We start from the raw sequence: 27,169 nt of genomic DNA on the forward strand, positions 1-27,169 counted from the left end.
AAAGTTATCCATTCTTTTTAGAACTATGAAAATTGTTTAATATTAGGTGCCATGTTAATGTAACATTAATGTCAAAAAAATTATACCATAATTTCAACAGATACTAAAAAAGCATTTGATAAAATTCAATGTCCTTATCTAGTTTAAGTATTAAAAAATAGTAATATGAGCATATGTCCTTTACATAACAAAGACTTTTAAACCAACAGTCAACATACTTACAGTGAAGCACTAGGGATATTCTCTGTAATAAAGAATGAAACAAAAATATTTTTACTAACTTTGTTCTAGTGTTTTGAACACTGTAACAAGACAGGAAAGTAAAACAAATATACTATTTGTAAGGAAAAGACATTGTTTGAACATAATATGATTATATATGTGTGTGTGTGTGTGTGTGTGTGTGTGTATGTTTTGAGTTTCTGATTTATTTAACCGAGGCTACAGAAGAGGAAAGACATGAATACATTGCGAGCACAAGTAGATGCAGCATGTATTTCCAGTTTTCTCATGTTCTTTTTTCCTATGTGGGGTTGAGGGTGGGACCTGTTAGAGTAGAAAAAGAAGCTGGTTTCTCGTTTCGCCTCTGCCCTTTTACACTGATTTTACACCTCCATTCCAGAAGAAAGTGCACCAACAGATGTACCTAAGAGAATATTTATAAGCATTCTCTTGTTAAACAGCAAGAGCACATCCTCAGGGTTGGTTGATAAAGCAGAGTTAGTGCCCAGGAATTCCTGAACAGTCCAGTCTCTCTCTCTAGCTCTGTAATGTCCCAGGAGGCTCGTTTACTACAAACATCTAAGAGAATCTTACTATTTTGGAATTAGTAAAAGATCTCAGAAAAATGACCACACTCACTGTATACCATCAATAATTATTTGGATGATATAATGAGGGAACATTCCACTTATACGAGCAAACACAATGAAGTTTCTAGGCCTAATCTTAAGAAAAGCATAGCTTGCTAGGTACGAGAATAAACTTTATTGTGAAATAGAAAAGAAAACATGAGAAAAAGGAGGGGCACAGCGTGTTTCTGGAAGATAAGTAGTACAAGAAGTTATTTCTTCTGAAGTTGATTTAACTTTAGAAACTAATTCTAAAGTTCATGTGAAAGGACAAATACTGTAGGAGAATAAACAAAATTTGAAAACAGTAAATCAAAAGGCTTGCCCCCAGATATAAAGTTATCACAAAACTGCAACACATAAAGCACTGTAGTACTGATATGAGAATGACAGCCAGATCATTAGGAAGATGGTGCTGACACAGTACCTTAGCATACACGTGCAATTACTGTATGATAGAGGATGAATGGAAATCAACAGGATGACTTAGACTATCCAGTGTTTGGGTGTGGGGAAATTGATTAACTGCTTTAGAAAAATCAACTTATGCGCAAACACCAATATTGTTGGTTTTCTCCTGTGTCCTTTTAGTTTTTTTAAATAATCATGGAGAGAAGTTGTAAATAATACTTCTAGGATATTCCACAGAACTCCACCCAACAGAGGAATTAAAGCATTGAATAAAGTTCTGGAGGAGGTCTGAGCTATAATTCTGATTCTTCCTCTATCTAGTTGTGTGTCCTTGGGTAAGTTATGTCATCATTGCGTCATTTTTCTTAATTTCAAGATGAGATACTTGAACTCAAGTTTTCTCCAATTTTACATCCTAGTCTAAAATTTCATTTTCTGAAGTATAACAGTATCAAATCTCACTACCATGCAGAACTGCATCTCCCTACAGGATAGTAGCATGAAATCTGGAGTCAGGGTGCCTGGATCTCAACCTTGGTTTTAACACTAGCTGTGTGATCTTAGGGAAGTTTTACATCCTCTCTAGATCTGTTTCCTCAACTAAAATAACATGGGGGTCATGCCCTTGCTGGTGTTGCTCAGTGGTTAGACTGCCGTGGCCTGCACACCAGAGTCACAGGTTTGATTCCCAGTCAAGGGCACATACCTGGGTTGCAGGTTCAACTCTGGCCCTGGTTAGGGCTCCTGTGGGAGGCAACCAATCGATGTGTCTCTCTCACATCTCTCTCTCTCTTGCTCTCTCTACCCCTCCCTCAAATAATAAATAAATAGATAAATAAAAATAAACTGAGGGTGATGATACTACCTAGTAGGCTCGTCGTGAGAAATAAAGCAATGCATATAAGTGCATAAAACGGTGCCTGGCATATACTTGCTCAAAACATTTTTTAAAATTTGAGATGCCAGGAGCATATTTCTACCACCACCTATCCGCCCACTCAAGCACAATGAAATTGAGTCCTTCTTCCTGACTTTTTGAAGGAGATTCTGATACATGTTGGTAGGAGAAGAATTCTGTGATTAGGAAGGACCTCCAGATAATTCTGAAACTGCCCTTTTATTCCCAATCCCAAAGAGACACTATCAGGGTCTTAGTTCCCAAACTCTATAGCTGGTGAGTAATGGACATGAGTACCTTCAAGACTGATGAAAATTCAGTGAGGTAAAAAAATTCTGTTTCAATTTATTTGATAGTTAAACTTAGGTGCACGGGATGATTTTATTTTTTTCCTCAACATATCTATTAACATTCCCAGAACAGTTTTTCCTTAATATAATTTGAGAAGTGCTAAGTGTTAAGTGCATTTGAACACTCACAAATTAAATTATCTACTAGTGCTATATTATTATATACAGATGGTGGTGGTAGTCTAGTCAAAGTCGGATTCTTTTGAAGCATGAGTTCATTTTCTAATGTTCTAATGATTTTTAAAAATATATTCATAACTGGCTATGATCAATTCTTTTGTAATTTTCAGTTAGTCATAGGCAAGTGCAAATTATCTGCTATTGTCATTTAGTTTTATTACTGTTTTATTTTGTTCACTTTAGTACTTCAATAAGGTATTTCCTTAAAAAAGGAATGTGTACTAAAAATTTCCCCTAAATTCTAAAAGAGGAGTTTATAGCCCTTTCAGTAACTAAAATATAAGTTAAAAGTTTCTCTATTTTAAATCGCATCTTTGTTTAATTTCAACTGAAAGCCAAGTTCAGTTTCACCCATGGATGCTAAAAATTGGCCTTATTTTGCTTTAATCCCTTACTAAGCATCAGAAGTATTTCACTTTTCCTGAAATACTCCGGATGCTTTTAATATGTCTTCATAGATGCCCAGAGCAGAGCAAATGTTCTCTGATGACCGTTTGGGTCAAGGAATGGGTCGTGTTAGATAGAGAACATCTCCACAGCCATAGTAAGCCTTGATCCAAGAGCAATGGGAAATAGTAGGGATCTTCTCTCTCATTATTGCCTGTCTCATCAAACAGATGACTTCATGGGCCAGATTGGGTTAGTGGGAAAGTAGGCTTATATATTTGGTATGAGAAAGAGTAGACATAAGTTTTCTAAATTGATGCGGAAAATTCTAAATCTGGGGCAGCAGAAAGGGAAATGAAGTTTTTATGGCTATTGGGTTTCTGGCTAGGGTAGACATTTCACAGACAATTTTGTATGTAACATGTTTTGGACAAAAGGAGTAAGAAGTTTAGGGTACATATTGAAAAACCCACCTATTGAAGTTTTTTCTCTTGGTCTCTCTGATTGTCAAGTTGATAATTAAACTTAGGTGAACCGGGGACGATTTTGATTTGCCTTTATGGCATATCTCTTAATTTTCCTAAATAAGTTTAGAAAGTGAAGATTATTTGAAATAACAATAGAAACTTTGGATTGGATGCCAAAGTAGTTTATTTGAAATAATAATAGAAACTTTGGATTGGATGCCAAAGTAGTTTATTTGAAATAATAATAGAAACTTTGGAAAATGACAGGAGAAGTCACTGAGGCAGCTATAAAATTAGAATAATTAAGCAATTTCTTCTATTTATAGTATTAATTTCTTAGCTTTGGAGAAATGAACTTACTATATTTAAGAATTGTTTTGTCGACTAGATTCTGATATTTAAATTAATTTCAGATTCTTTTAGTGATCACTACACTCACTTTGAAAGAGTTGTGAAGGCTCTTCTGATCAATGCTTTAGATGAATCATTTCTGGAAACATTGTATGGTAAGTTAATATGGATGCAACAATTATTTTTTTCTTTTTCCAGTTTTTAAACAACCATATATATTGTATAACAAAACTACAGAGACCCATTCTTAGGGTCCTTCAGTTGTCATTCCCTCTAGAATCAACTGCACCAAAAGTCCATTCACATCAAAACTTGTTTATTATTTGAAATGTAGAAAGTACAAAAGAAATATGTGACAGTTCCCTGACCCTACAGAGTTCACAGTGAATTTGAAGATACAGGACACATACTCTTAAAACAGCAGGGTAGTTCAACACTCATGTGTTCTCCCTGCCTCTCTAGGCTCCTTGAATTTCACCAAAAGTTACGCTGATTTAAGCTTTTGTGTCTTTGCTTATGCTGTTCCTCCTTAGAATATAATCCCTTTCTACCCTGGATTTTCAAGGTGAGTATAAAATCATTTCTGCTATTAAAGCTATCTATGACCCACTCAAGTAGTATTTTCAGCCCCTCATTTGTGCTAGCGTTATCCTGAGTATGGTAGTACTGATGTGTATGCACTTTTTATACTTGTATTGAAAATGTATTTCTCCCTTCCTCCCTTTCAAGAGTATGAGAAGGAACATACCTTATACTTATATACTTATCCCTTGCACCTAGCACACTATTTGGTACTTAATAAAGACTATAAATATGTTGTGTTGAATAATCTACCTGAGTTCCAAAATAAGATTTCATTCACAACTTATTGAACAAATACTTGCTGAGTGCCTACTAAGGGCCAGCCATTATTTGAGGGCTGGGGATATGGCGGTGACTATGACCCGAGATTCCTGCCGTCACGTTGCATAAAGTTTAATGGGAGAGACAGACAATGAGTGAACAAATATATAGCATAATATGATTCCAACTAGTGCTTAGTTCTTGGAAAAAAACAAAGGCTAAAGAAATGGAGAGTGATAAAGAAAAGGAAAGTCTAGTAGCTTGTCAAAGTCGGTGTCTCAAGAGGTGATTTTTGAACAGAAATCCTAAGTGAGGGAGAAAGTAATTCATGGACCTAACAAAGAGCACAGCAAGTGCAGAGACTCTTAGGGAAGAGTAAGTTTGATGTGTTCAAGGAACATTTAGAAGACCTATGTGGCTCTTTCCTTTCCCTAATGCTCTGATGGAATGATTTTTTTCACATCATTAAAAATTTATTTTAATTTAAAATGCTTCTGACCAACCAACCTAAAGCTATGGGAAGAAGCCCTTAAGTATTCAGTTATTTAAATATTTCACGAGGGCAAACTGATTGGGGTTTTTGTTGTTACTCCCCTGAACAGATCACACCAGGCAAAAATCATATGCACAGCAAATGTTGACATCTCTTCAGTATTTGGATGACTGCTTTGTTCAGCCTCGCCTAGAGAGCTTATCCTCTAGAAGTCGTTGGAAAGCACAGTATAAGGTAGACTGTTTTGTTTGATTTTGAATCTCGGCGGGGCAGGGAGGAGTGGGAGACTGCTCAGGATTTTATTGTTCAGCGAGGCTGAATAATCTTCTAAATTATTGGCATTTTCCTATTCTTTTTTAAAATATATTTTTATTGATTTCAGAAAGAGGAAGGGAGAGAGAGAAACATCAATGATGAGAGCGAGTCATTGATTGGCTGCCTCCTGTGCACCCCCTGTTGGGGACCATGCCTGCAGCCCAGGCATGTGCCCTGACGGGGAATTGAACCTCGATCTTCTGGATCCTCAGTCTGTGCTCACCCGCTGAGCCATGCAGGCTGGGCTGGCATTTTTCTGTGTTAATCAGCTGGTTGTTTATTCCTCCTCAAGGCTGTTACTGTTTTAATCATTCACACTTTCTGTATCTATCCAATAATTAAGCAGTTATAAATAACGAGTAACTTTAGAACATCTCTAGGGCTTAACCCATGTATTAAAATGAGGAGATTGTCACCCTGGCCTATGTGGCTCAGTTGGTTGGAGTGTTGTCCCTAAACCAAAAAGTTGTGGGTTCGATTTACAGTCAGGGCACATGCCTGGGTTGCGGGTTTGGTCCTCGGTTGGGGCATATAGGGGAGGCAGCTGATTGATGTCTGTCTCACATGCATATTTCTCTCTCTCCCCCCCCTTCCTTCCCGTCTCTCTAAAAATCTTAAACATGCCCTTGGGTGAGTATGAAAATAAATAAATTAAATAAAATGAGATTGTCTCATAGGGTGTTGATTGTTGTTTCAGAAAATAAGTTGTTAAAGAAGTTTGAGAAACAGTGGGTTTAACTTAACTGGAGGACTCTTCTAGGAGCATTAATGTTTGAATTTATATTGTAAATCTTCAAGAGAGCCATGCAGAATGTAATACTTTCCAAGTTCGTGTTTTCCTACCAGGCTCCTTCCGGTGAAGTGCTTAGGCTGCCTCCCAGGACTGTTGATTTCCGTAACGCAGTTTGGGAAACGCAGGCTGAGGCCGTCTTTAACACCCTTCTCCACCTTAAGATTTTGTAATTCTACCAATTGGAGTAAAGCACCTTTTTAATTTATAGGGTTTATTGGATTCCATGTTATCCTCTAGATTTCTTTTTTATGATCTCTAATAGAGAGTACACTATATGATTTTTAAGGTTTTTTTTTCTTTCTGCTTCTAACATTCTATCTTCTAATGATTATTAGCAAGAAGAAAATAGCAAGATAAGTGAAGTTCAAGCTCGCTAACATCCTTCTAGCACTTAAATCATTAGCTACTCTGCCTCATTTATGTCAGGAGATTTGGCTTCACCCAGGGCCTGTTCAGCCTTAAATTACCTAATGATAAATTAGCCACAGATGGTTTCAGTTAAGGGACAGTTATGGGAAGAAGTCTTTAATTGGGAGGGTGGCTTGAGTTTAGGGTATCTTTTTGACTTTGGGTGTTTTTAACCTCTCTAAACTCCAGTTTCTTCCTCAGATACAGAAAAGATTTACCTACTTTAAAGGGAAATATTTACTTAACTTGGAAAGTAAAGCAGATAGTACAGCTTTTAGAACATGATACAAATATTTTTTCTTTAATAGAAAGAAAAGTAGCATTATTCATTGTTTATTTAATTTTGCCAAATAATTTACATGCAAAGTGAAGTTTCTTATTTGATCTTCAAAGTTAATCCGATGAGGAAGGCATTATTAGTTCCTCCATTACAGATGAGGAAACTCAGAAAAATTGAGTAACATAAGGTTACACAGCTAATAATGAACCAAGCCAATAAATACTTAAACCTAGAAACCTCAAGTTTCTAGGGTTTCTCTGACTCGAAAGGCCACACTACTATGCTGTATTATGCTTTACCATACTATGGTAGGCTAGGCTGAATTTAGATAACCCAATGTTGAAATAACTGTAAGATGCAACAAAATATTAGCTTAGAAATGTAAAGACATAGTGATTCAGTATGATCTTGGTCAGGATAAGCTAGGTTATGCTGCAGTAATTAAATAATATGACAAAATAAACCCACAACAAAAATCTCAGTAGCTTAATCCAACAAAGTTTATTTTTTATTTATATTAGATGTCCAGTGTGAGTCAACAGGAGTGCTCTACTTGTAGTCTCAGGGAACTAAGCTGATAGAGCTTTCAACTCAGCATGTGCTTCCATGAGAAACATGGGAGCAGGGAGAGAAGGTGATTAGTCACCTGTTCACTCTGAATGTCAGTCTGTAAGTGACGTGTGTCATGAAGTGTCATGAAATATGAGAAATAGTAAAGATAGACAAAAGGCAGTGTTGTTGTGAATCATCCAGTGTACAGAAAACTGTCAGTCTATTGGATACTTAATGAATGGAGAATGTGAAAGTGGATTTGTAACTGCTAATGCTCATTGTGTACAATTCAAATATTGTGGGAAAACCTAATCTGCACTACTAATTAGAACAGTAATATCTCACACAGGCCCACAGCGCAAGCAAGAATACTCAAGCACAAGTAATTTCATAAATAATGCTTATATATGAATGCCAAATGTTTTCTATTTGTTTACCTGCTACTAACTCATCTATTCACTGTCCACATCAGTACTGACCACCTAGCAATCCCTGTTCCAACTTGTTTATGTTCACAGTACTTCAGTAAGTAACCAAACGAGGATTAAGTTATTTCTGAAATATTTTGTGAAAAATATGATATAATTCACACAGTGGAGACTGTTTTTCTCAACTGTTGACTAACCTAAATGAATTCATCTTGTATTATATTCTAAAATTTTGTTGCTCGCTGTTTCCTATCTTTAACTAATTAATACTTCATTAACATGAACTAGAAATGAGGGGAAGGAAAAGAAGTAAAACCTATGAAAATGACTACTTAAGTAGTAACTCATAAGTGTAAGGGATATGAAACTAATTATTTTTCTAGTCTGGTTTCTTTCCATTTAATATTCCAAATTATAAATTTATTTTTCTATTGTAAAAATATCTTGTCAAACACTTACTGTGTGCTCAGTATTAAAGTTAGAAATACCAGTGTTTTGCTCTTACAGCTCATTCTGTTATTATGATTCCTCATATTGGTTTTAATCTGGTTAGGTTCTTTTTATGTTGTATTTTGTTGTCATTCTAATCCTTTAAAGCTTACACCTTTTGTTTTCAGGAGCGGGTAGAAAATTATTCTAATGTGAGTATCCATATGAAGAATGCTAAAGACTGTTCCTGCCAGGCTTGCGGGTTGCATCGCCACTGTAAATTTTTAGTGAACTTGTCAGGGGAGCTGTATGACACCAGGACTATGGAAATAGATGATTTCATGTCACATGATAAACAGGTATTTTTCCCCCTCTCATTTTAATTTTCAGTATTTGGAAATTTTAAATAAGCTTACACAAATAATTCTAAGTTATTTTTACAAATGGAAAGCACTAGGAGAAGGGAAAAGAGTAGAAGGAAAGGGAGGGTACAAGTTTTGAATGTGAAAAATATGTCTTAGAAGCAGATTCACTCCTAATTCTGTAAAATACTGAAACCCCGTGCGTAGTGTCTCAGCACACGTCACCCAAGCAGCAGGAGAGATGCGGGGAGTGGGGGGTGTATAAGGGTGGCTGATGTGGCGGAGGAGCAAATGTGCCCTCTGGGTCCAAAGGAGAATTTGGCCCAAGTGGAAAATTTTATGATCTACCAATTGACAGTCCAGGAGCAAATAATTGAAGATGCCTACCCATCCTAAGATGACCGTTGGAAAAAACATGCTCCCACCTAGGCTGTATCAGAAGTGTGTCAGTCTAGAGCAATTACCGCATATGTAAGGCGTTGTTAATTTTGATTGAATAGACAGAACTGAAGGAAACATTTGAAATATTTGAAGAAAAGTATTTGATAAATGAGAGTAAAGTAGTGCAATGTGAAGAGAGAAAAAGTGCAGATGCAGACTACTTCTATTTTCTTAATCTGTATAAAAATGTTTCATTTATAAATGCAAAAATATTGATATTGAAAGCTCCCTGTGGTGAAGGGTGCTTGTGTTTTGGGGGCTAGAGACCCAAAGTTGACTCTAAATACTGCCAGTCAATTATTAAAATACAAATATACTATTTATCAGAATTCTGCTAGATCAGGTAGTATGATTCCTCAGTATTATTGGGCATTAACTGACCAGGTCCCTCTGAAGAATCTGAGTTGCAAGAATCACTTAGAAAGTTTATATGAGAATAATGAATTCAGAATTAATCTTTAGTGCTTTATTTGGCAAGTTACTATAAAAACGCATTTCTTTTCTCAACATAGTCATATGCAGATTTCCCCATTGTTTAGAAACTGATTTATGACTTTATGACATAAGACATCTAGACTCTTAATAAAAGTGATTTAATACTTTAGGGATCATTTTCTGTTGTATAGATAAAAATATTACTGTGCAGTCAGTCTTTGCTGTCTACAGCTAACCTTGAAGAGAAGAGGGGTGTGAATTAGAAAACCATTTCTGGAGTTCTGATATTCCTGTGAAGGAATAAAGACTCTACAAAATAGTTGATTCAGGTATCTAAAAAGTAAGAAATCTCGTGAACTAAAAGCAAAGAACATTAAAACACCAGTCACACGCTGGGAAAATATAAAAGTTAACAAATATATTGGAAAATTACTATTCTCTGTTTAGAGGCACACAACTAAAATTACCTAAAGATGCCAGTCAGTAGCTTTCCAAGTAGCAAAATATTTTTAAATCAAATGACAAAATGCAGTTATGTCAAGGCTGCATTGAAACTAGCAATTTCACGGAAAGTAAGATTCCTAGACAAAGAAAGGATGTGCTACATCTTTTTAGATACTAGATAACAATGTAGGCTATACATATTCAGTGCCTGTAAGTTTATTCTTGGCAAAATAATTCAATGAAAGCAAATGACATAATCATGAAGTTCATTGAAACATTACTTATAATTCAAAATTTAGAAGTAATACAAATAAAATATTAGAGTAGTGATTTAATAAGCTAAGTATACCATCATTTTGTTATAGAATATAATACAACCGTCAAAATAATATTTTTAAGGTTATGAAATAATGCTAGGTAAAAGTTAAACAATGTATATACTACCTTGAATATATGTAAAAATGTGTGTATGTTTGTATGGCTGTATGCAAACATTAAAGTAGTTATTGCGTATATTAAGATGGTATGATTGAAATTCTTTAATATTAAAGCTTTTCAGTAATTTTTTTTCTTAAAGAACCACTGATTAAAATCCTACTGAACTACAATGTTAATGCATGTAGGGAAAAGGGGAAAAAAGGAAAGGAAGAAAAACAAACCTTTGTTTTTAATCAAAGGTATAGAGACTGTGATCACCCCCCCCCCCCAAGTTATTTTGAAAACTAATTCTCCATTTTGTGTTGCTGCTTATAGTTACATAAAATTGAGACTCCTTGGAGTTAGCTAGGATTCTCTTTTAAGGTGCAAATAATACTTTAAAAGAATGCTCTTAGTAAATTTGTTTAATGATAAACTTTTCTTCTTAGCTGAGATTGGCTTCTTTGAAAGAAGGGATGCTTGGATGGAAAGTGGAATTAATGGAAGAGAGCAATTTTAGTTACAGCTGTCTTGGGTAGGATACGGAGATGAGAGGCCTTGGACCATCGGATTGTGGTAAAGTCAGAGGGTGCAGATGAGAAGGGAATCACCTGAAGGAAAGAGAGATGTGGAATCTGAAAGGGAGTTGGGAAGACTTCAACACCCTTGAATTAATTTCCAGTTTTGCCCAGAGTCTGTCCAGATTCCTGAAGATGCTTAAGATCCGATGGGGAGAGGGAGTAATTATGATACAAGTAGCAATGGATAATGTGCCCATGCAAAAAAGGCCAAGATGACTCCATAAAAATAAGATTAACCATGTTATAATATTTGGAGCCCTTTCTGTTTCATTTCCTACAATGAGCGAAATAATTGGGACAGTTATATTTAATTAGGTCAATGCAGTGACACTTTTTCTATTTTAGCTATAGGTGTGTATAACAAAGTGTATATTCAGAATATTCTGGAAGAGAAATGTTCTTGTTGGTTGATTTCACAAGAAGAGTATTGTTAACTATAAAGTCCTAGAAGTCCATATAAACATAGAAATTAAAATTCTTGCAGTTTGCTAACAATAAAATATTAATATGCTATAATCAGATCAGACTCATTAGTTAAGGACACAGATATGACCAAACAGATATTTTTTATTTTACAGCATTTTTTAGAAAAAAGTATTAAGTAAAAAAACTGCCAGTACTTAATATTGGTATGAGAGTTTGCTTTAGTTTTACATGTTGCTTATAAGCGAGAAACTGATCACAGTGCAGGCATTTTGAACTCAGTAACTGCGTACATCAGTAGCTCGCACTCTCTTGGTTTCAGGCATTCCCATTCTTTGTCTTACAAGCTGTTTCTCCTCCTTCCGAAAGTCTCATTTCTAAAGACTTAGTTTAAGCATCTCCTACATGAGGACCCTTCTCCCCTCTGAATTGGGTTAATTGCCCCACCTTTGTATCTTGATAGAATCTTGTGCTTAGTATTTGACAAACTGTTTTGTGATCATTTGTTTTTCTCCCAAGACTATCAGGTCTCCTAATACAGGTAGGACATCTCTCATGTATCTCCATTGTTCAGCCCAATAGTTGAAATATAGCAGGTGCTCAGTTTTTGTTAACTAGGTTGTATAAGTAAGAGAAGGCAAAGGAATCATTGGATAAACCTTTAAAAAATAAATAATGCATTAGGTTCTATTAAAATCTGAAAACCAGAAAGTGTATATTCATCACTATTTATTCACATCATATGTCGGATTATGTTTATTTCTTGATTTAGGTATTTTTTGTTGGCAGAATTTGTGCTAACCGTACCAGAGTTTATCATAATCTGAAGCATTTTAAATTCAAGCTATACCAAGAATGTTGCTCCATGGCAAGGACAGAAAAAGTTGAGAATGAACAAGTTAAAGAAACAGTGGAAAGAATTTTCAGTGAGTCAAAAGAAAATGGCTGGATTGACAAGGTAAGGAGAATATAAAATAACCATCTCATTTAGTAGATTCTGGAGCCTAATTATGATCAGTGAAAGGATACCAATGATTAGAAGGCAGCAAAATTTAAAAGAATCTCTTCTTCTCTCCCAATCTTTGTGTTTTCTCTTTTTTCACCCATTCCTTTCACGCTTATCATTGTCCTACCCTGAATAGGTACCCTGATGTTCTAGGCATTCGTTCAGCTCTTCAGGTAAATTTTAATCAGCAATAATACTGTCCCATAATGAAGGCTTTCTGTCCTTTCACTTTTATATATGTGGCATTCCTTACATATATATTAAGTCCTCTTATTTTCTTTGACAAAGTGCAGGACTCACCTCTCCTTGTCTGCTTCCTGATCTTTAGAACAGTTCTTGTGACCTGAGAGCGAAGCAGCATCTGGTGCCAGTCTGTGGAAAGGATCTTGGCTGCCAGTTTTAATACCTCCCACATCCTCTCCTTGAGGACATGGGACTCAGCAGTGAGCACTGTGACTGAAGATCAAGGGGCTTTGCAGAGATTTCAGGCCATGGGCACTGATTTTTATTCCACCATATCCTGTTGCTCACTAAATTTGGCATCAGGGACCAAGTGGGGGTTTTGAAGAGTGCACTGGATTCCTGAAGATCTGCTGGCAGCTCATAAGCTCTGGTCTGCTCACAGAGCTTCTAGACTTGTTTACAGTACATGGAGAGAATGCTCTTATGGTTGACACCTTTAAAACAGGTCTAGTTACCTGAATGTGTGAGAGAGAACATATAATAGATTTTAGGCAACTCCGATCCACAGTATATTTAATCTTTAAAAAAAAAAAAGGGTGACTTGAGATCCATTGCCTGGGTTATTTATATCGTACAGGAATTTGTGAAAGAGTAAAAATAAAAAAGAGAGCCCAGAGAATAAACTTATGAGCAAAAGGAAAGAAAAAGAAAACAAGAAAACAGGAAGTTCTTTGGATGTGTCATGTTGGGCAGAGGTCTCCGGGTCTGGAGAAGGACACCAAGATTGCCTTCCCTTTGATAATTATCCTCCCACTGCAGACCACCACCCAGTGATCTAGCTTTGCCTGCTCCCCACATTTTGACACTTGTGTCTTGTTTTTCTTATTTGACTCTCTTCGGCTTTTTATCTTTCACTTTGCTTCTGCTTCTCCCTCCCAGTACTTGCTGCCCTGTCTTCTGTGCTTTTCAGTTTGCCTTAGGGAGGAGCCATCACTTACCCAGTAAGTCCTGGCTTCATTTTCCTAGACGACATTAAATTCTTAAGTGCTTTTATTGATGCATTTAAGTGTTGCCAGCCCTCCAGTGCAGTTGAAAGACCTATTGGGACAGCACATTTTTAAAGAATTGTGTACTAGGTGTAGAAAAATCACTGTGCATGTACTATATATATTATACAATTATATATCTGGGAAGGACAATAAAATTTTGCACAAGAAACTAAAACCATTTTTAAATTAAATACTTTAGAGAAAGCGTAACAGGATTTGTGACAACAGAAGGGACCTGGAATAAGAAAAAAATATCCTTAGGAAAAGAAAGACAAGTGTCATATTTCTGCTTAAAGAATAACATTTAGCATTGGGCATTGACAGTATTTCAAGATGGTACATGTTTAGAACAATATGCACATTTTTTCACATAAAATGCCAAAAAGGTTCATTTTCTTTAAAAATATTTGTCCATAGACTTTCTCAAAAGATTTCCTGGAAACTAAAGAAGCTTGTAGCTAATATAAACCCATATGCAGCTTTTTGTGCTGTGGTTAAATTTCCAAACTGACCAGATGCTCTGACATTTCTCAGCAGCACTCTGCCCACCCCAGTGTCTGTGTTTTGAGTGACAGCACTGCGTGTGTTCTGGTGATGATGAGGTGACGATGTCTTCTTGGGCCACTGTCTTGTGGCCACAGTTCCTCTGACCCTTTAGAGTGCCAGGGCTCAGTGCTACTTGAATGGCTATATATTTGTGGCTCTTTTTGTGCTCTTGCCTCCTAATTACTGTGTCAACCCCTTTTGCCTGATACAAACTATTTATTCTGCCTTTCTTCCCCCAGCTTGTTTCATACCTTGCTTTCTCCTTACCTACTCTTTCTTCCTCTAAGCATTTTCTTCCATCATCTCAGGATATCTCAGCATTTCTTCCCCAAAGCCTGCCACCTAGACTGACTGGCTTCTTGTCTTTCCTCCTCACAGCTGGACTAGCAAGATCTGTTCTTAACCTAATTGCATTAAAGGTTAGGAGCAACACGAGTGTTAAAAAGAACATGGTAAAATTATAATGAAACCAAAATATATATAATAAATATAATAGTAGTAGATGTCTCATTCTAAATTAGAGCTGAAGAACATACTGTCATATGCCACTGGGAAAATTGTAACATTTTTTTGTTAAGAAAAAAGCGCATATGATGGTGTTTCCAGGGAAGTTGAACATAGTTGGGGTGGGGAGGTGAACCCATGAACACCAGGAAGTGAAGGAAATATGTCACTACAAGATTAAGTTTCAGTTTTACAGATGTGTTTAAAGTAAATTTGAAATGTATAAATATTTTTACATAAATAAGAATTTTAAATTATGATTGGGTGTATCACCCCTTCCCGAAACTCTTCTCACTTGTGCTCTTTCTTTACCCCTTTTTAACTTGAAAAAGTTTTCTTCCACTCCTTAAATTGATTCCTTCTCTAAAACATGGCCCTATTTGGATGTAATCTCCGGAATTGTACTTATTTCTGAATCGATGAGATTATGGTGATTTTTATTTTTTTTTTCCCCAAAAAATTTTCCACAAAGCAGGTATTATTTCTATAAAAAATAAAATTGAAAAACAACAACAAAGAAAACAAAACATGGACCTAAACTCCCTATGTCAGAATCACCTAGAAGTTGGTGAAAATGCGTGGTCCCTTGCCTCACTGCAGGCCTACTGAATGCAAATCCTTGGGGGTGTTAAACACCCAATGTTTAATGCATTAGGTGATTCTTAGCAAATTAAAGATTGAGGGCCCCTGCTTAAAAGTAAATGTTGCACTAGGTTCACCCATTCCTTTTTTTAATGTCTAACCGCTACTTCTGAGTACAAGACTCTAAACTTCCTTTTGTGTTCTGACCTCTTTCTCATACTCTATTCCCGTAATTCTAGCTGTTTTCATCAGTAGTCCATCTGGCACTCTAAGGGCTTGACATAAGACCCAAACTCTCCAAATTTTTAACTAAAAAAATAATGGAAGCAGAATCTTGACGTACAGAGAACCAAAGGCCAGGCAATGCTGCCTTCTCTCTGAGTTTCACTTTCCTTTTTTCTTTCTTCACACTAAAGCTACACCCCGCCCCCCTCCCTTTAACTCTCAGAAATAACATACTATAATGGTTAAAAGCATGGATTTAATTATGTTCTAGCAGTAGAATTTGGGGGCAAGTTTCTTCACTTCTGTAAGCCTAAGTTTTCTCTTCAGTAAAATAGGAACTAAATAATAATAGAGTTTTGATTATGGAGATTAAATAAGTAACACATTTTAAGCATTTAGTATAGGACCTAGGAATTAGTAAGTGGTCAATTAATATTAGCTATTACTAGTAATAAAAGCAAGGAGAGGTTTTCTTTCCTTAGTGTAGCTCAGATTGTAATTTTCCAAAATAAATTGAAAAAAAACAAGAGAAAAAAAGAATATAAAGAAAGATAATCTGAAAAGCATAAAAACAGTCACACTTTTAAAGTATAGGCTTCTAATCCTGGAGCACTTATATCTAATAGAATTGTCTGGGTACTGGGTGAAGAGGATCCCTAAGGAGTCCATAGGTTGTTTCTTCTGTCCTTTCCTTCGTTCTTTTTGAGTCAGAGATCTCTGTGGGTGGGGGGAAGGTTTCCTGGCCCTGTCTGGAAGGAAAATGCACTCTTCATAGACCCTTCCATTTACCACAGAAGTCAGAGTCGTCACCTTACTGGGACAAGAACCAGAGTTCATAAGTAGAGTTAGGAAACCATTAGTCAGTTAATCTCCACCTCAAGCACTGTGAACTCTCGCCCTTGATATCTCCAAATCATCCTGACTCTTCTCTCTCTCCTATCTTAACCCCTTTAACTTTCCATTGCCTGACACATAATTGCTAAACGCCTCAACCTAGCATTTCATACGTTTTATTCCCTGACCTCAACCTCTTTGGTTCAGTCTTGTCTCTCTTTTCCTCTAAAAAACCTGATTATAGTCAAACCCCATACTTTTCTTATCTTGTCACTGTTGTATGGACTATTGCCTCCTACAGAACTTTTCCCACCAAATCTTTGCCTACCAAATCTTTTTTCACAGGACAGCTTAGATGCCACTCTTTCCTGGTCACCTCAACTAACCATGACCCCCTCTTCTGAAGCCTCAGAACAGTGTCTGTACTGATTCATGGCATTTGTTATTGGTTGTCATTGGTGTGTTACTACTTAACTCTGTTCTCGTTAAGGGCAGGGTAGCAATTTGTATCTAGATAGTCATTAGCAGAGTATTTGATATATGTTATGCATTCACAAATTTTTGAATAAATTACTGAAGTTGTTACACTCCTATAATAAATATATTAAAAATATATAATTTACAAGAAAGTTATGAAGTTAATAATAATGTTCCCTTTGATCTCTTTCCAGTGCTTTATATGAGTTAGACATGATCATTTAAAATTGAATCCGTTTATATTAAAAAGATTTTTGTTCATGATTACCATGAAGTGAAATTGTTCCTGTTTGTGTCTGTAGATTGAAAAGGCCTAGCTTATCTTCATTGCTTTGAGTAAAATAACTGGTTTTTATATTGTGTACACAGAAATATGATCTACTTCAAAAATATCTCAATGATGCGGATTACTTTCAAGATGAGAAGTTTGACTTGTAACACCTTTCCTTCAGAGAAGATTTTTGAAATTTATGCAGATGTGAAGATCATGAATCTTATTTCTCTGTATCATGTGACATTTATATATTTTATGAATATCTTCATGGCAAAGTATCTTTTTTAAAACATGTTCATCTTGATTCCCATGAAGTGGCATTCTATAGTCTAATAAAACTTTCATCTGCTGTACTTAGAAAACATAAGCTTAATCATTTTTAAGTGTATTTTGAGTTATGTAACAATACTTTTTAACATGATTATCAAGTGAATAAGTGTTCATGTCCTGTCAGTTTAATAGAAAAATACTGTATTTTTAAAATGTATTTAGACCCACATTGACATGTATGTATTGCAGAATCCCTGCCCAGATCTGTTTTTTATCCTATTTTCACTAATATATTTTTTACTACTATCATGTAAATCAGTGGGCCATGGAAGAAACCTCAACGTTTCTTTCACTTCAGTCCCCTTGCCTCAGAATCAGACTATAGTTTACCCATTCCAAGTAGAGGAGTGCTTTTTCTTTTTTCTAAAGTTTCCCCTAGAAATTTCAGGCCTCCAGAGTTTAACCCTCATATTCAGGAATCATTTTATATGTATTTTCATGCTTCACAGTGTTTTCTTTTTTCTGTTTAATTTTGTCTGTGTGTTAATGATTAAGATATATTTTATTTTTATCCATAATTTTCGCATACAAGTATTTATGTTAGAATCAGAAGATTTCAGAGAGATAGCTTCAGCCAAAAATAGTTTAAAAGCATATTTTGGCATCTGCATTGTTTTGCACATCTAAATTTTCCCATAATATAATAAAAGTAAAATGGTTTCAGATGAACAAATGGACCCTGTCTATTCTGTGTCTTTAATTCCTAAAAGTGGTGTTCCAGCAGAATCTATTTTACTGTAATTTTAGATGCTTGTTTCTTCAAATGTTGGTTGAACCTGGCTTCATCTAATATGTGGTTCATTTCCTGGACGTCAGTGTATTTGCATGCATAAAAAGCTACATTTTATTTAGTCCTTCATCAAGGTTACTTAGTATTTTCTGCAATTAATTTTCTGAAATAATTCCTATTATTAATTGTAAACAAAACAGGTAGCAAAAGCTCACAAAGTGGTGAAAACACAAATGCTGATGTCTCGTGAGGATTCCAGACCTTATTGCTGATGTCTGAGGTCACTTCAAGTGAGCAAGCTTCCTCAGTGGGTGTTTGGAGAGAGAATACAAGAGGCTTTCAGTACATGAGAGCAGCAAAGAATGACAAAGAGACAGGCTGTTAGGAAATGAAAATCAGTATAGATCGGGGGGCCAAAAGCAAATAGGCTGTAAAAAAACAGAAAAGCAGAAAAATAGAATTCACTTTTACAGGTATGACATACTGTATTATTTTTATCATCATATCAATCTTCCTTATAACACTAAAAAGAAATCATTTGTAAACTTATAAATACCACATGTCTGTGAACTTTTTAGATCTGGGCATTTATTTCTATAGTGTAAGACGCTTTAGTGTTAGGTAGCGATGGATAGTAGAGAGGATGGGAAAGACAAAAATGAACAAATAAAAGGGAAGTGGTGCTTGAAAGAATGCATAAGGCTGTACAGAAGCTTTAGGGTTATAAGAGAGGGGAAAGCACCATCGAAAGGGAAAAACAAGGAAAAAATTATTTTATGGGCAGTTGGATTTAACTGACCAATTTTTTTTCTCACTTGTCTGCTCTCACATTCAGATGAGTGGCTCTATTCACTACCCCTTTCTTGGCAGTATTGTAGGACTTGCTCAGGCTCCAGCGTGTTGATGGAGGTGTAATTGCAGCCCTTGAGCTATTTTGGGGATAGTCTGGCTTCCCTGTAACTCTTTTCACACTTGATATTGAAGCAGCAGGCCCAGTGGCTACGAAAGCATAGGTTTGAAATCAGTCTTGAGTTCAAGTCCTGATCTGTTATTTCCCAGTTACATGTACTGGAACAAGTAGTTTAATTTTGATGAGCCTCAGATTCCTCATATATAAATGGGGTTAACAATACCAATCTCTCCGGATAGTTTGTGTTTTAGGGGAGATACATGCTAAAGGCTGTCCCTGAAACCGTGATTGTAAATAAATAGCAACGATGTGGATGATGATGATGTCGGCCTGAAATGAAATGACTGTAAAGTGTAAATGTGTACAAACGACACTAAACAAGTGTCCTACACCACTGGAATATAGCATGAAAATGTATTAAACTCTTGCTTGAGAATTTGTTAAGGTGTCCCTGTCTAGCACAGAAATAAAAGTTGACGTCATTTAGGAATAGCAGATTTGACCAAGGACTTTGTGTTATTAATCAAAACCCACGCTACTGCATGACTGTTAGAGGGAACAGTAAGTTTTAAATTTAAATATTACTTTTTTTTTGCATTTATCAAGTATGGTTGCTAAATACAAAGTACTCATAGTAACAGAATGTGTAATGAATACTTTTTAAAAATCAAATATAAAATTATCAAAACTTTTTTAATAACACCTCCTGAGAGAGTTCTCCATTCAAATTTGCATACCTACCCAAGATATATTTCTGCCTTTTTCCACATGAGTGGTGAGGAACTTAGCCTGGGAAAGGACAGAGAGAAGTGTATTCCAGGGAAAAGTATAATTATATTCCATCAGAGTGTACTTGCCCCCAGTTCCAAACATTCCCAGATTTGTGGAAATGAAATGGACTAAAATAGGCCAGCTTACCTGGAACTAAATTGTAAATAAATTGCCTTTAAATGTTTGCATTGATTTTACCCACTCCTATTCACATCTCACTTTGAAGCAGGACCATGTTACTGAGACACCAGAGTTACTTTAAATTAAAGCACCATTGCTTGAGACCTCAAATCCACTGACTTCCAATAGCACACACAGTCACAGCAATTATGGTCCCGACTACCCCAGTATTACTCTCCATAACTGATGACAAGCAGAATTCAAAGTACAGTGTGGGGATCTTAAAGACAGGGTCATCTGAAGATGAGAGGTCATCAGTCTGTGTGAGAGATCTGGCTTGTGTTCTTAAACTTCTTGAAACTCGCCGACTACATACCGATTTTCCTCATGACATAGGTAAACCAGGTAGCCACGGAGACCTCAGATCTTGCATTTGTTTTGTCATTGGCATGCTCATATTTTCAAAGAAAAACTTTTATTTTTTTGCCCCCTAGAACTAGTAGTGGTGATTTCATCATAAAGTATGTTACTTGTCCACTGATTTGCTTGTGATCGCCCAGGTCCAGAGAACACCCAGGAAGGATACCTGCGTGCCCTTGAGGAGCTACGAAGGAGACGGCCCCTGCTCTCCACCCCTCTACCCCCCTCCCCAGCACGTGCACACCCCTACCGTCTACTGATGAATGTCTCCCCAGCGCTCACCCAGCTCTCCTAGGGTGCTCGGTGGTGTCATTTACAACATATTGAAAAATGAAAATGATATCCTTGGGGGGGGGAGGGGTGTCATGTAGGTCTGAAAGGGAAAATACATTCCCTGGCCGGGGATTTCTTAAACATTTACAGCTGATGAAGTAGTTGTGTAGAGGTTGGGGAATTTCCCGGCCTTACCCCCTTCTGCCGAGGCTGAGGCTGAGGCTGAGGCTGAAGTGAGGCTGAGCTGAGGCTGAGGCTGAGGCTGAGGCTGAGGCTGAGGCTGAGGCTGAGGCTGAGGTTGGGCTGAAGCTGAGGCTGAAGTGAGGCTGAGGCTGGGCTGAGGCTGGGCTGAGGCTGAGGCTGAAGTGAGACTGAGCTGAGGCCGAGGTTGGGCTGAGGCTAAGCTGAGGCTGAAGTGAGACTGAGCTGAGGCTGAGGCTGGGCTGAGGCAGAGGCTGAAGTGAGGCTGGGCTGAGGCCGAGGTTGGGCTGAGGCTGGGCTGAGGCTGAAGTGAGACTGAGCTGAGGCTGAGGCTGAGGCTGAGGTTGGGCTGAGGCTGAGGCTGAGCTGAGGCTGAAGTGAGACTGAGCTAAGGCAGAGCTGAGGATGAGGCTGAGGCTGAGGCTGAAGTGAGGCTGGGCTGAGGCTGAGGCTGAGGCTGAAGTGAGGCTGAGGCTGAACTGAGGCTGGGGCTGGGGCTGGGGCTGGGGCTGGGGCTGGGCTGAGGCTGGGGCTGAGGCTGAAGTGAGGCTGAGGCTGAAGTGAGACTAAGGCTGAAGTGAGGCTGAGGCCAAGGCTGAGGGGAGGCTGGGGCTGGGGCTGAAGTGAGGCTGAGGCTGGGGTTGAGGCTGAAGCTGGGGCTGAGGCTGAGGCTGAGGGGAGGCTGGGGCTGGGGCTGGGCTGAGGCTGAGGGGAGGCTGGGGCTGGGGCTGGGGCTGGGGCTGAAGCGTGGCTGAGGCTGGGGTTGAGGCTGAAGTGAGGCTGAAGCTGGGGCTGAGGCTGAGGGGAGGCTGGGGCTGGGGCTGGGGCTGGGGCTGGGCTGAGGCTGAGGGAGGCTGGGGCTGGGGCTGGGGCTGAGGCTGAGGCTGAGGCTGAGGCTGAGGGGAGGCTGGGGCTGGGGCTGAGCTGAGGCTGAGGGGAGGCTGGGGCTGGGCTGAGGCTGGGGCTGGGGCTGAGCTGAGGCTGAGGCTGAGGCTGAGGCTGAGCTGGGGATGAGGCTGAGGGGAGGCTGGGGCTGGGCTGAGGCTGGGGCTGGGGCTGAGCTGAGGCTGAGGCTGAGGCTGAGCTGGGGATGAGGCTGAGGGGAGGCTGGGGCTGGGCTGAGGCTGGGGCTGGGGCTGAGCTGAGGCTGAGGCTGAGGCTGAGGCTGAGCTGGGGCTGAGGCTGAGGGGAGGCTGGGGCTGGGGCTGAGCTGAGGCTGAGGCTGAGCTGGGGCTGAGGCTGGTCTGGGCTGAGGCTGGTCTGGGCTGAGCGAGCGCCGCACACGGAGCCGCGCAGGCTCCGGCTTCCCCCCTCCGGCCGCTGGGAGGCCCTCTGCGTCCCCTTTCCCGCGCCGCGGCCGTCGCCCGCGTGCAGTGGCGCCCGCCTTCCGCCAGGGAGCCCCGGAGCCGCGCGCCCGCCCGCCCCCGCCCCGGCCCCCGCCCGCCGCCGCCGGCTGCTCGCGCTCCCTCCCGTCTCGCTCTCTTTCTCTCCCTCTCCTCCCGGAGCACAATGAAAGCCTGTGTATCGCCGTGACTCCCGGGCAGCGGAGCCAGTGTCAGCAAAGCGGCGAACAACAGACGGGAGAAGAGAAAGGAAAATACAAGCTACTTTTTTTTCTTTCTTTCTTTCTTTTTTTTTTTTTTTTTCCATCTATAAAGCGGAGCACTACAAGAGAGAGAACCACATTGCTTATTGCGAGTCCAGACCCTCAGGTCCCCTGGCCGGGATGGAATGTACAAAAGTGGACAGGAAAGTGGCTGGACATGACTCGGTGCAATTTGCTGGAAGTTTGTAAGTGTGACCATCGTCTGTGAATTACTCTCGGGAGAGCGGGTCTCCCGATGCCGCGTTAGAGCAGCGCCGGGTGAGGGACGAGCCGCGAGCGGGGCGGGGGTGCTGAGGGACCGCTCCGTGGCCGGCGACCTCAGGCGCCTTTCCTTTAGGACTAGGAGCCTTAGGGGGACTCAGGATCCTGCCGGCGACTGGATTAGTCGGGGAGAAAAGCATGGTCCCAAAGTCCAGCGACTGACATTGTTAGCAATCGAAAAGCCGCCTGTCTCTCTCTTTTGGGGAGAAGACACCCCCTGTCCCCCAAAGAGGAGGGCGCGCCGGAGCGAAGGGGAAGGGGAGAGAAATGAAAAGCCAACAGACAGCCTCTCCTGATTGTTGCCTGGTTTGAACACTGACTTCAAAAACCTTCTGAAACAGCATTTTTTTTTTTTTTTTTTTTTTAAACCTGAGGAAAAGTAAAGGCTGCGGGTCACCCAGAGCACGGTAGAAATGCGTTTCTCTGCAGAAGCCTCCCCGTAAAGAGTTGTGGGAAGCCGCTGTAGGTGAGGGGAGCCCAGGTCTCCGCTGAGACCTCTCTCAGCCCCCTTGGCCGGCCCTTTCGGCCCCGGGCTTCACAATCCCCGGATTCCTGAGCTCGCCCCAGATTTGTGTGGTGACAAAGTAGCTGGTGGCTCTTGTCAGCTTGGTGCGGGGAAGCCCCGCCAACTCCGTCCAACTTCTCCAGAGCTGTCAAATGCGATGAGGGTGAGTCGACCAGGGTTCCTCTAACCAAGTCAGCCTCTGCCATTGGCTTCCATCCTCCCTCATCTTTTCACTAACGCCCCTCCCCCGCACCTCCTCCGCTGCTCCCCCCCACCTCTGAAGACCTCTATTCATGTGGCCCTGAACACTGAGCTCACATTGTCAAGAACGGATCTGCCTGCCCTAGGAGCAGTAGCCTCCTTCCACCTCACCATCCCAGAGGCAGCAATCATTGTGTCCACTAAGATGGGGGACACAGCGCCCCCGCAGGCTCCCACAGGAGGGCTAGGGGGGGCCCCTGGGGCGGGGCTCCTTGGAGGGGGCTCAGTCACCCCAAGAGTGCACAGTGCCATCGTGGAGCGCCTCCGGGCTCGGATCGCCGTCTGTCGCCAGCACCACCTGAGCTGTGAAGGGCGCTATGAACGTGGCCGAGCCGAGAGCTCAGACCGGGAAAGAGAGAGCACCTTGCAGCTCCTGAGCCTTGTCCAGCATGGCCAGGGCGCAAGGAAGACTGGCAAACACACCAAGGCCACCGCAGCGGCTGCCACCACCACAGCCCCTCCGCCGCCCCCTGCCGCTCCTCCTACAGCCTCCCAAGCAGCAGTGACAGCAGCCCCGCCACCCCCACCAGACTATCACCATCACCACCAGCAGCACCTGCTGAACAGTAGCAATAATGGTGGCGGCGGTGGGATCGATGGGGAGCAGCAACCACCAGCGTCAACCCCGGGGGACCAGAGGAACTCAGCCCTGATTGCGGTAAGGCACCAGATTTTCTCATGATTCTGTCTGTGGTCGTGTGGCCGCCTGTGAGGGGAGAGCTTGCGGTGGCCTGGTTGTGGAGTGGACAGCGGTGAAAATGGCCCAGGGGGTCACCTGACTGCCTTGAAGGCCATTGGGTGTGCTATTTGTGTGGTTTATGCTCTTACTCATCAAGCTCTGCGAGCGCCCCTTCTCGGGCGTCCCTCCACGTGTAGGGTGTCCCTCAAGTGGTGAGAAGCCTGAGTTTTCCAGTGGCGCTCTGAGGGCCACAGCTTGGAGAAGAGGTGGCTACAGTCTGGCAAGGTCTGAGCCCCCGGAGGAAGGCCAGGTCTCAGGGATGCTCCAGCTTTGGCTAGTCAGCTCTAATTAGGCCCCACAAGCCCTTCCTCAGTCTGAAAACATTTACCAGTCGAGCCGACCTTCATCAGAGCCTTTTCCTTCTTGTCCCATTTCCCCTCCCGCCTTTGAAGAGGCCCCTTCGCTGCTTCGGGTTAAGAGAATCCAAGTGGTGATCTGCAACACAGGAGTTCCCTGAGTGTCCCTTTGGTAAAAAAATTTGGAGGGAAAGATCCAGACTAGTGAGGGAATGTTTTTAAGAGGCCTACTCCCTGATCTCCTATAGCCTCCCCAGGCCCCTCTCCCATCTAGCTTATTTCCATAGGCACTGCAGTCCGCGTTCATTAAAGTAGGCAGGCACACGGTGCCTATGGACAAGCTATCATCCTGGGAAGTGCCTTGTCTTCAGCCACTTCTGGTGACAGGACATCAAACCTGAAAGTTCTGATCAGGTTCCTGACGGGAAGTTCTTCCTCAGAGGCACCGGCACACCCCATCCCAGAGGGAGTATCCCTTGACTCATTGGTTCTTGCTGCCAGTCCTGGTCAGGTGACTGCCTGCCATGTGCTGGCTTCCCCCGAAGCTGCTACGGGGCCGTGGCCTCTGGGGAGAAGGTGGAGGCCTGCCCTGCAGCCCCGCAGCCCTGCCCACTTCCTCCATCTCTGAGTTCTGTGGGGCTCCTGAGGTCCTGTGTCTGCTCACAGCACAGCTCCACTTTGCCCAAGTCAGCCCTACTGAAAGTCAGCAACAGGAAATAGCCAGGCAAGATGAAAAGTGCTCAAAAAGCCCAAAGGAAGGAGGGCACTGCCTCGAACTTCTGCAAAGGAGTTTGAAAAGGAGCTCGAGACGGGGGACACCCTGCAGACAGGCCCACAGGATGCTTCTTGGTGGCTCCCCCCCACCCTTGTCCCTGGCCTCAGTCTGTGGGGATGCGGTTTCCAGAAACTCTGGGGACTAGGAAGGTGCCCGCCCCCCCCCACACACACACTTTTTGCTTGGGATGCCTAGGACTGCAACTTCCTGGCGCCGACTCCAGATGAAAAAGAACTGCTGGCAGTTGAACTGCCCAGTGTTTGCTGTTTTATCCCCGCGTAAAATTGGTTTGTGGGGTTATAGAAGAGCTTCAAGGACTGATTTCCTTTCCCTATCACCTGCTCTGTCCTCACCTCTCCCTGGAATTCCCTCCGAGAGAGCTAAGGGAGTTTGTTTTGGGAAGGGGAGATGCTGAGGTGAAGGAGGGATAAAGAATCTCTCGGATGGCGAGGAGAATGAGGTTTGTGTGCATGTGTGTGTCACCAGCATCTGCAGCCAAAAGTATCTAAATGCCTTGATTGTCCCCAGTAAATTTATAATCTGCCTGCAAGTCTCCCAATAATACGGCTTTGTGTGCTTCCCAGTCTCCTGGTAAGTGTTTCTGGGGATGATACAGGGAACGAGGCACCCAGCCCTTCTCGGTAGAGAAGACCGATCTCCGTTCTAGGTGCCAAGACTGGATGTGCTGTTCACATCCCAGCCTCTGCAAGGAAGGTGGCACGTCTGCTCAGGGCCTTGGTCTTTTGGTTTTTGCGTTTCTCCAACTTGGAAGTAAGATGAGGCTGCCCCCCCTTTTTTTTTCACTTGGGGGTTTTGGGATGTGGAATGAAACCGACTTCAGCAGTTATTGTGACTTTATGATTAGCAATATCCACGCCGGGAGGAAGTGAGGGAACAGGGCCTGGCCTTTCCTGGCTGAAGGCTTTACTGCTGCAGAACCCCGAGGTGGCTGCTATACCACTCCCGGTCTAAGCCGGAATCTGTTCTCTCTCCTAACCACCAACCATCGCCTAGAACAGTCCCTCAGGGGTCCGCCCTCTCTGGGTGCAGTGATGATGAGAGGGGCTAAACAACGTGTGAGTTAGGGCTAAACAACGCAGTTCAATTCTAACAGTTGTTTGTCATTGAAAACGTGTGGCATTGCAAGGGGTGATCCGCCACCCACTTTTTGGTTATTGGAAATTCCCTTCTCCATTTTAGCTTCTAAATTTGGTGCTTTGTTACTCAGCATGGCACTCAGAGATGGTGATGCAAATACTGTATTAGCCTGATAACATTGTGTGCGAAGGGAGGCCTGGGCATTTGGGAGTGATTCACCAAGCCCATTAGACCTGCAGGTCTCACTTCACTCAGGCTCCTCTCATTTTCCAAAACACTATTCATTTAAAGGGGCCTTTTGCGCAGAATGAGTGTCAGAATTCTTTCTTAATTGTATTGCTGTTGTGTCCATAACCAGATTTATTTCTGTCTCGGTGTGTTGACTGTATCACTTTAATAGTTAATTCACATGCCATAAGTGACCATAAACACCCTTTGGAGAAAGGCGGAGAATATTGATCATCTCAAGTCAAATATGCACCGTGTCCTCAGCTGAAAGCTCTGTATCCTGCCTACCTGCGAGCACAATGCCTTGTATATTGTCAGTAACAATTGAATGAGGGTGAAAGGGGAACTTCTGTCCCATGGGATAGTGTTGACTTTGAGGGGTGTTATACTGTAAGAAATATGCAATGTCTGAGTTTTTCAATAGGC

General features: G+C 41.2%; 2 protein-coding genes across 4 annotated transcripts in view; both read left to right on the plus strand.

The window, feature by feature from the left end:
• Positions 1-18,226, plus strand: part of CCDC82 (coiled-coil domain containing 82) — a 29,527-nt gene extending 11,301 nt beyond the window's left edge. For all 3 annotated transcript variants that reach the window (XM_087821595.1, XM_087821594.1, XM_087821596.1), the window contains exons 4-8: positions 3,958-4,050; positions 5,341-5,465; positions 8,625-8,795; positions 12,312-12,497; positions 17,315-18,226. In XM_087821595.1, the coding sequence (XP_087677721.1) occupies positions 3,958-4,050; positions 5,341-5,465; positions 8,625-8,795; positions 12,312-12,497; positions 17,315-17,383 (644 nt within the window). In that variant the 3' untranslated portion in view covers positions 17,384-18,226. The remainder of the gene's footprint in view (positions 1-3,957; positions 4,051-5,340; positions 5,466-8,624; positions 8,796-12,311; positions 12,498-17,314) is intronic.
• A 4,344-nt stretch (positions 18,227-22,570) lies between these two features.
• Positions 22,571-27,169, plus strand: part of MAML2 (mastermind like transcriptional coactivator 2) — a 326,677-nt gene continuing 322,078 nt past the window's right edge. The window contains exon 1 of the mRNA XM_016206765.2: positions 22,571-24,265. Coding sequence (XP_016062251.2) covers positions 23,753-24,265 — 513 coding nt within the window. The 5' untranslated portion in view covers positions 22,571-23,752. The remainder of the gene's footprint in view (positions 24,266-27,169) is intronic.

The sequence above is a fragment of the Miniopterus natalensis genome, chromosome 11, assembly GCF_054644295.1.
Source record: "Miniopterus natalensis isolate mMinNat1 chromosome 11, mMinNat1.hap1, whole genome shotgun sequence".
Taxonomy (NCBI): domain Eukaryota; kingdom Metazoa; phylum Chordata; class Mammalia; order Chiroptera; family Miniopteridae; genus Miniopterus; species Miniopterus natalensis.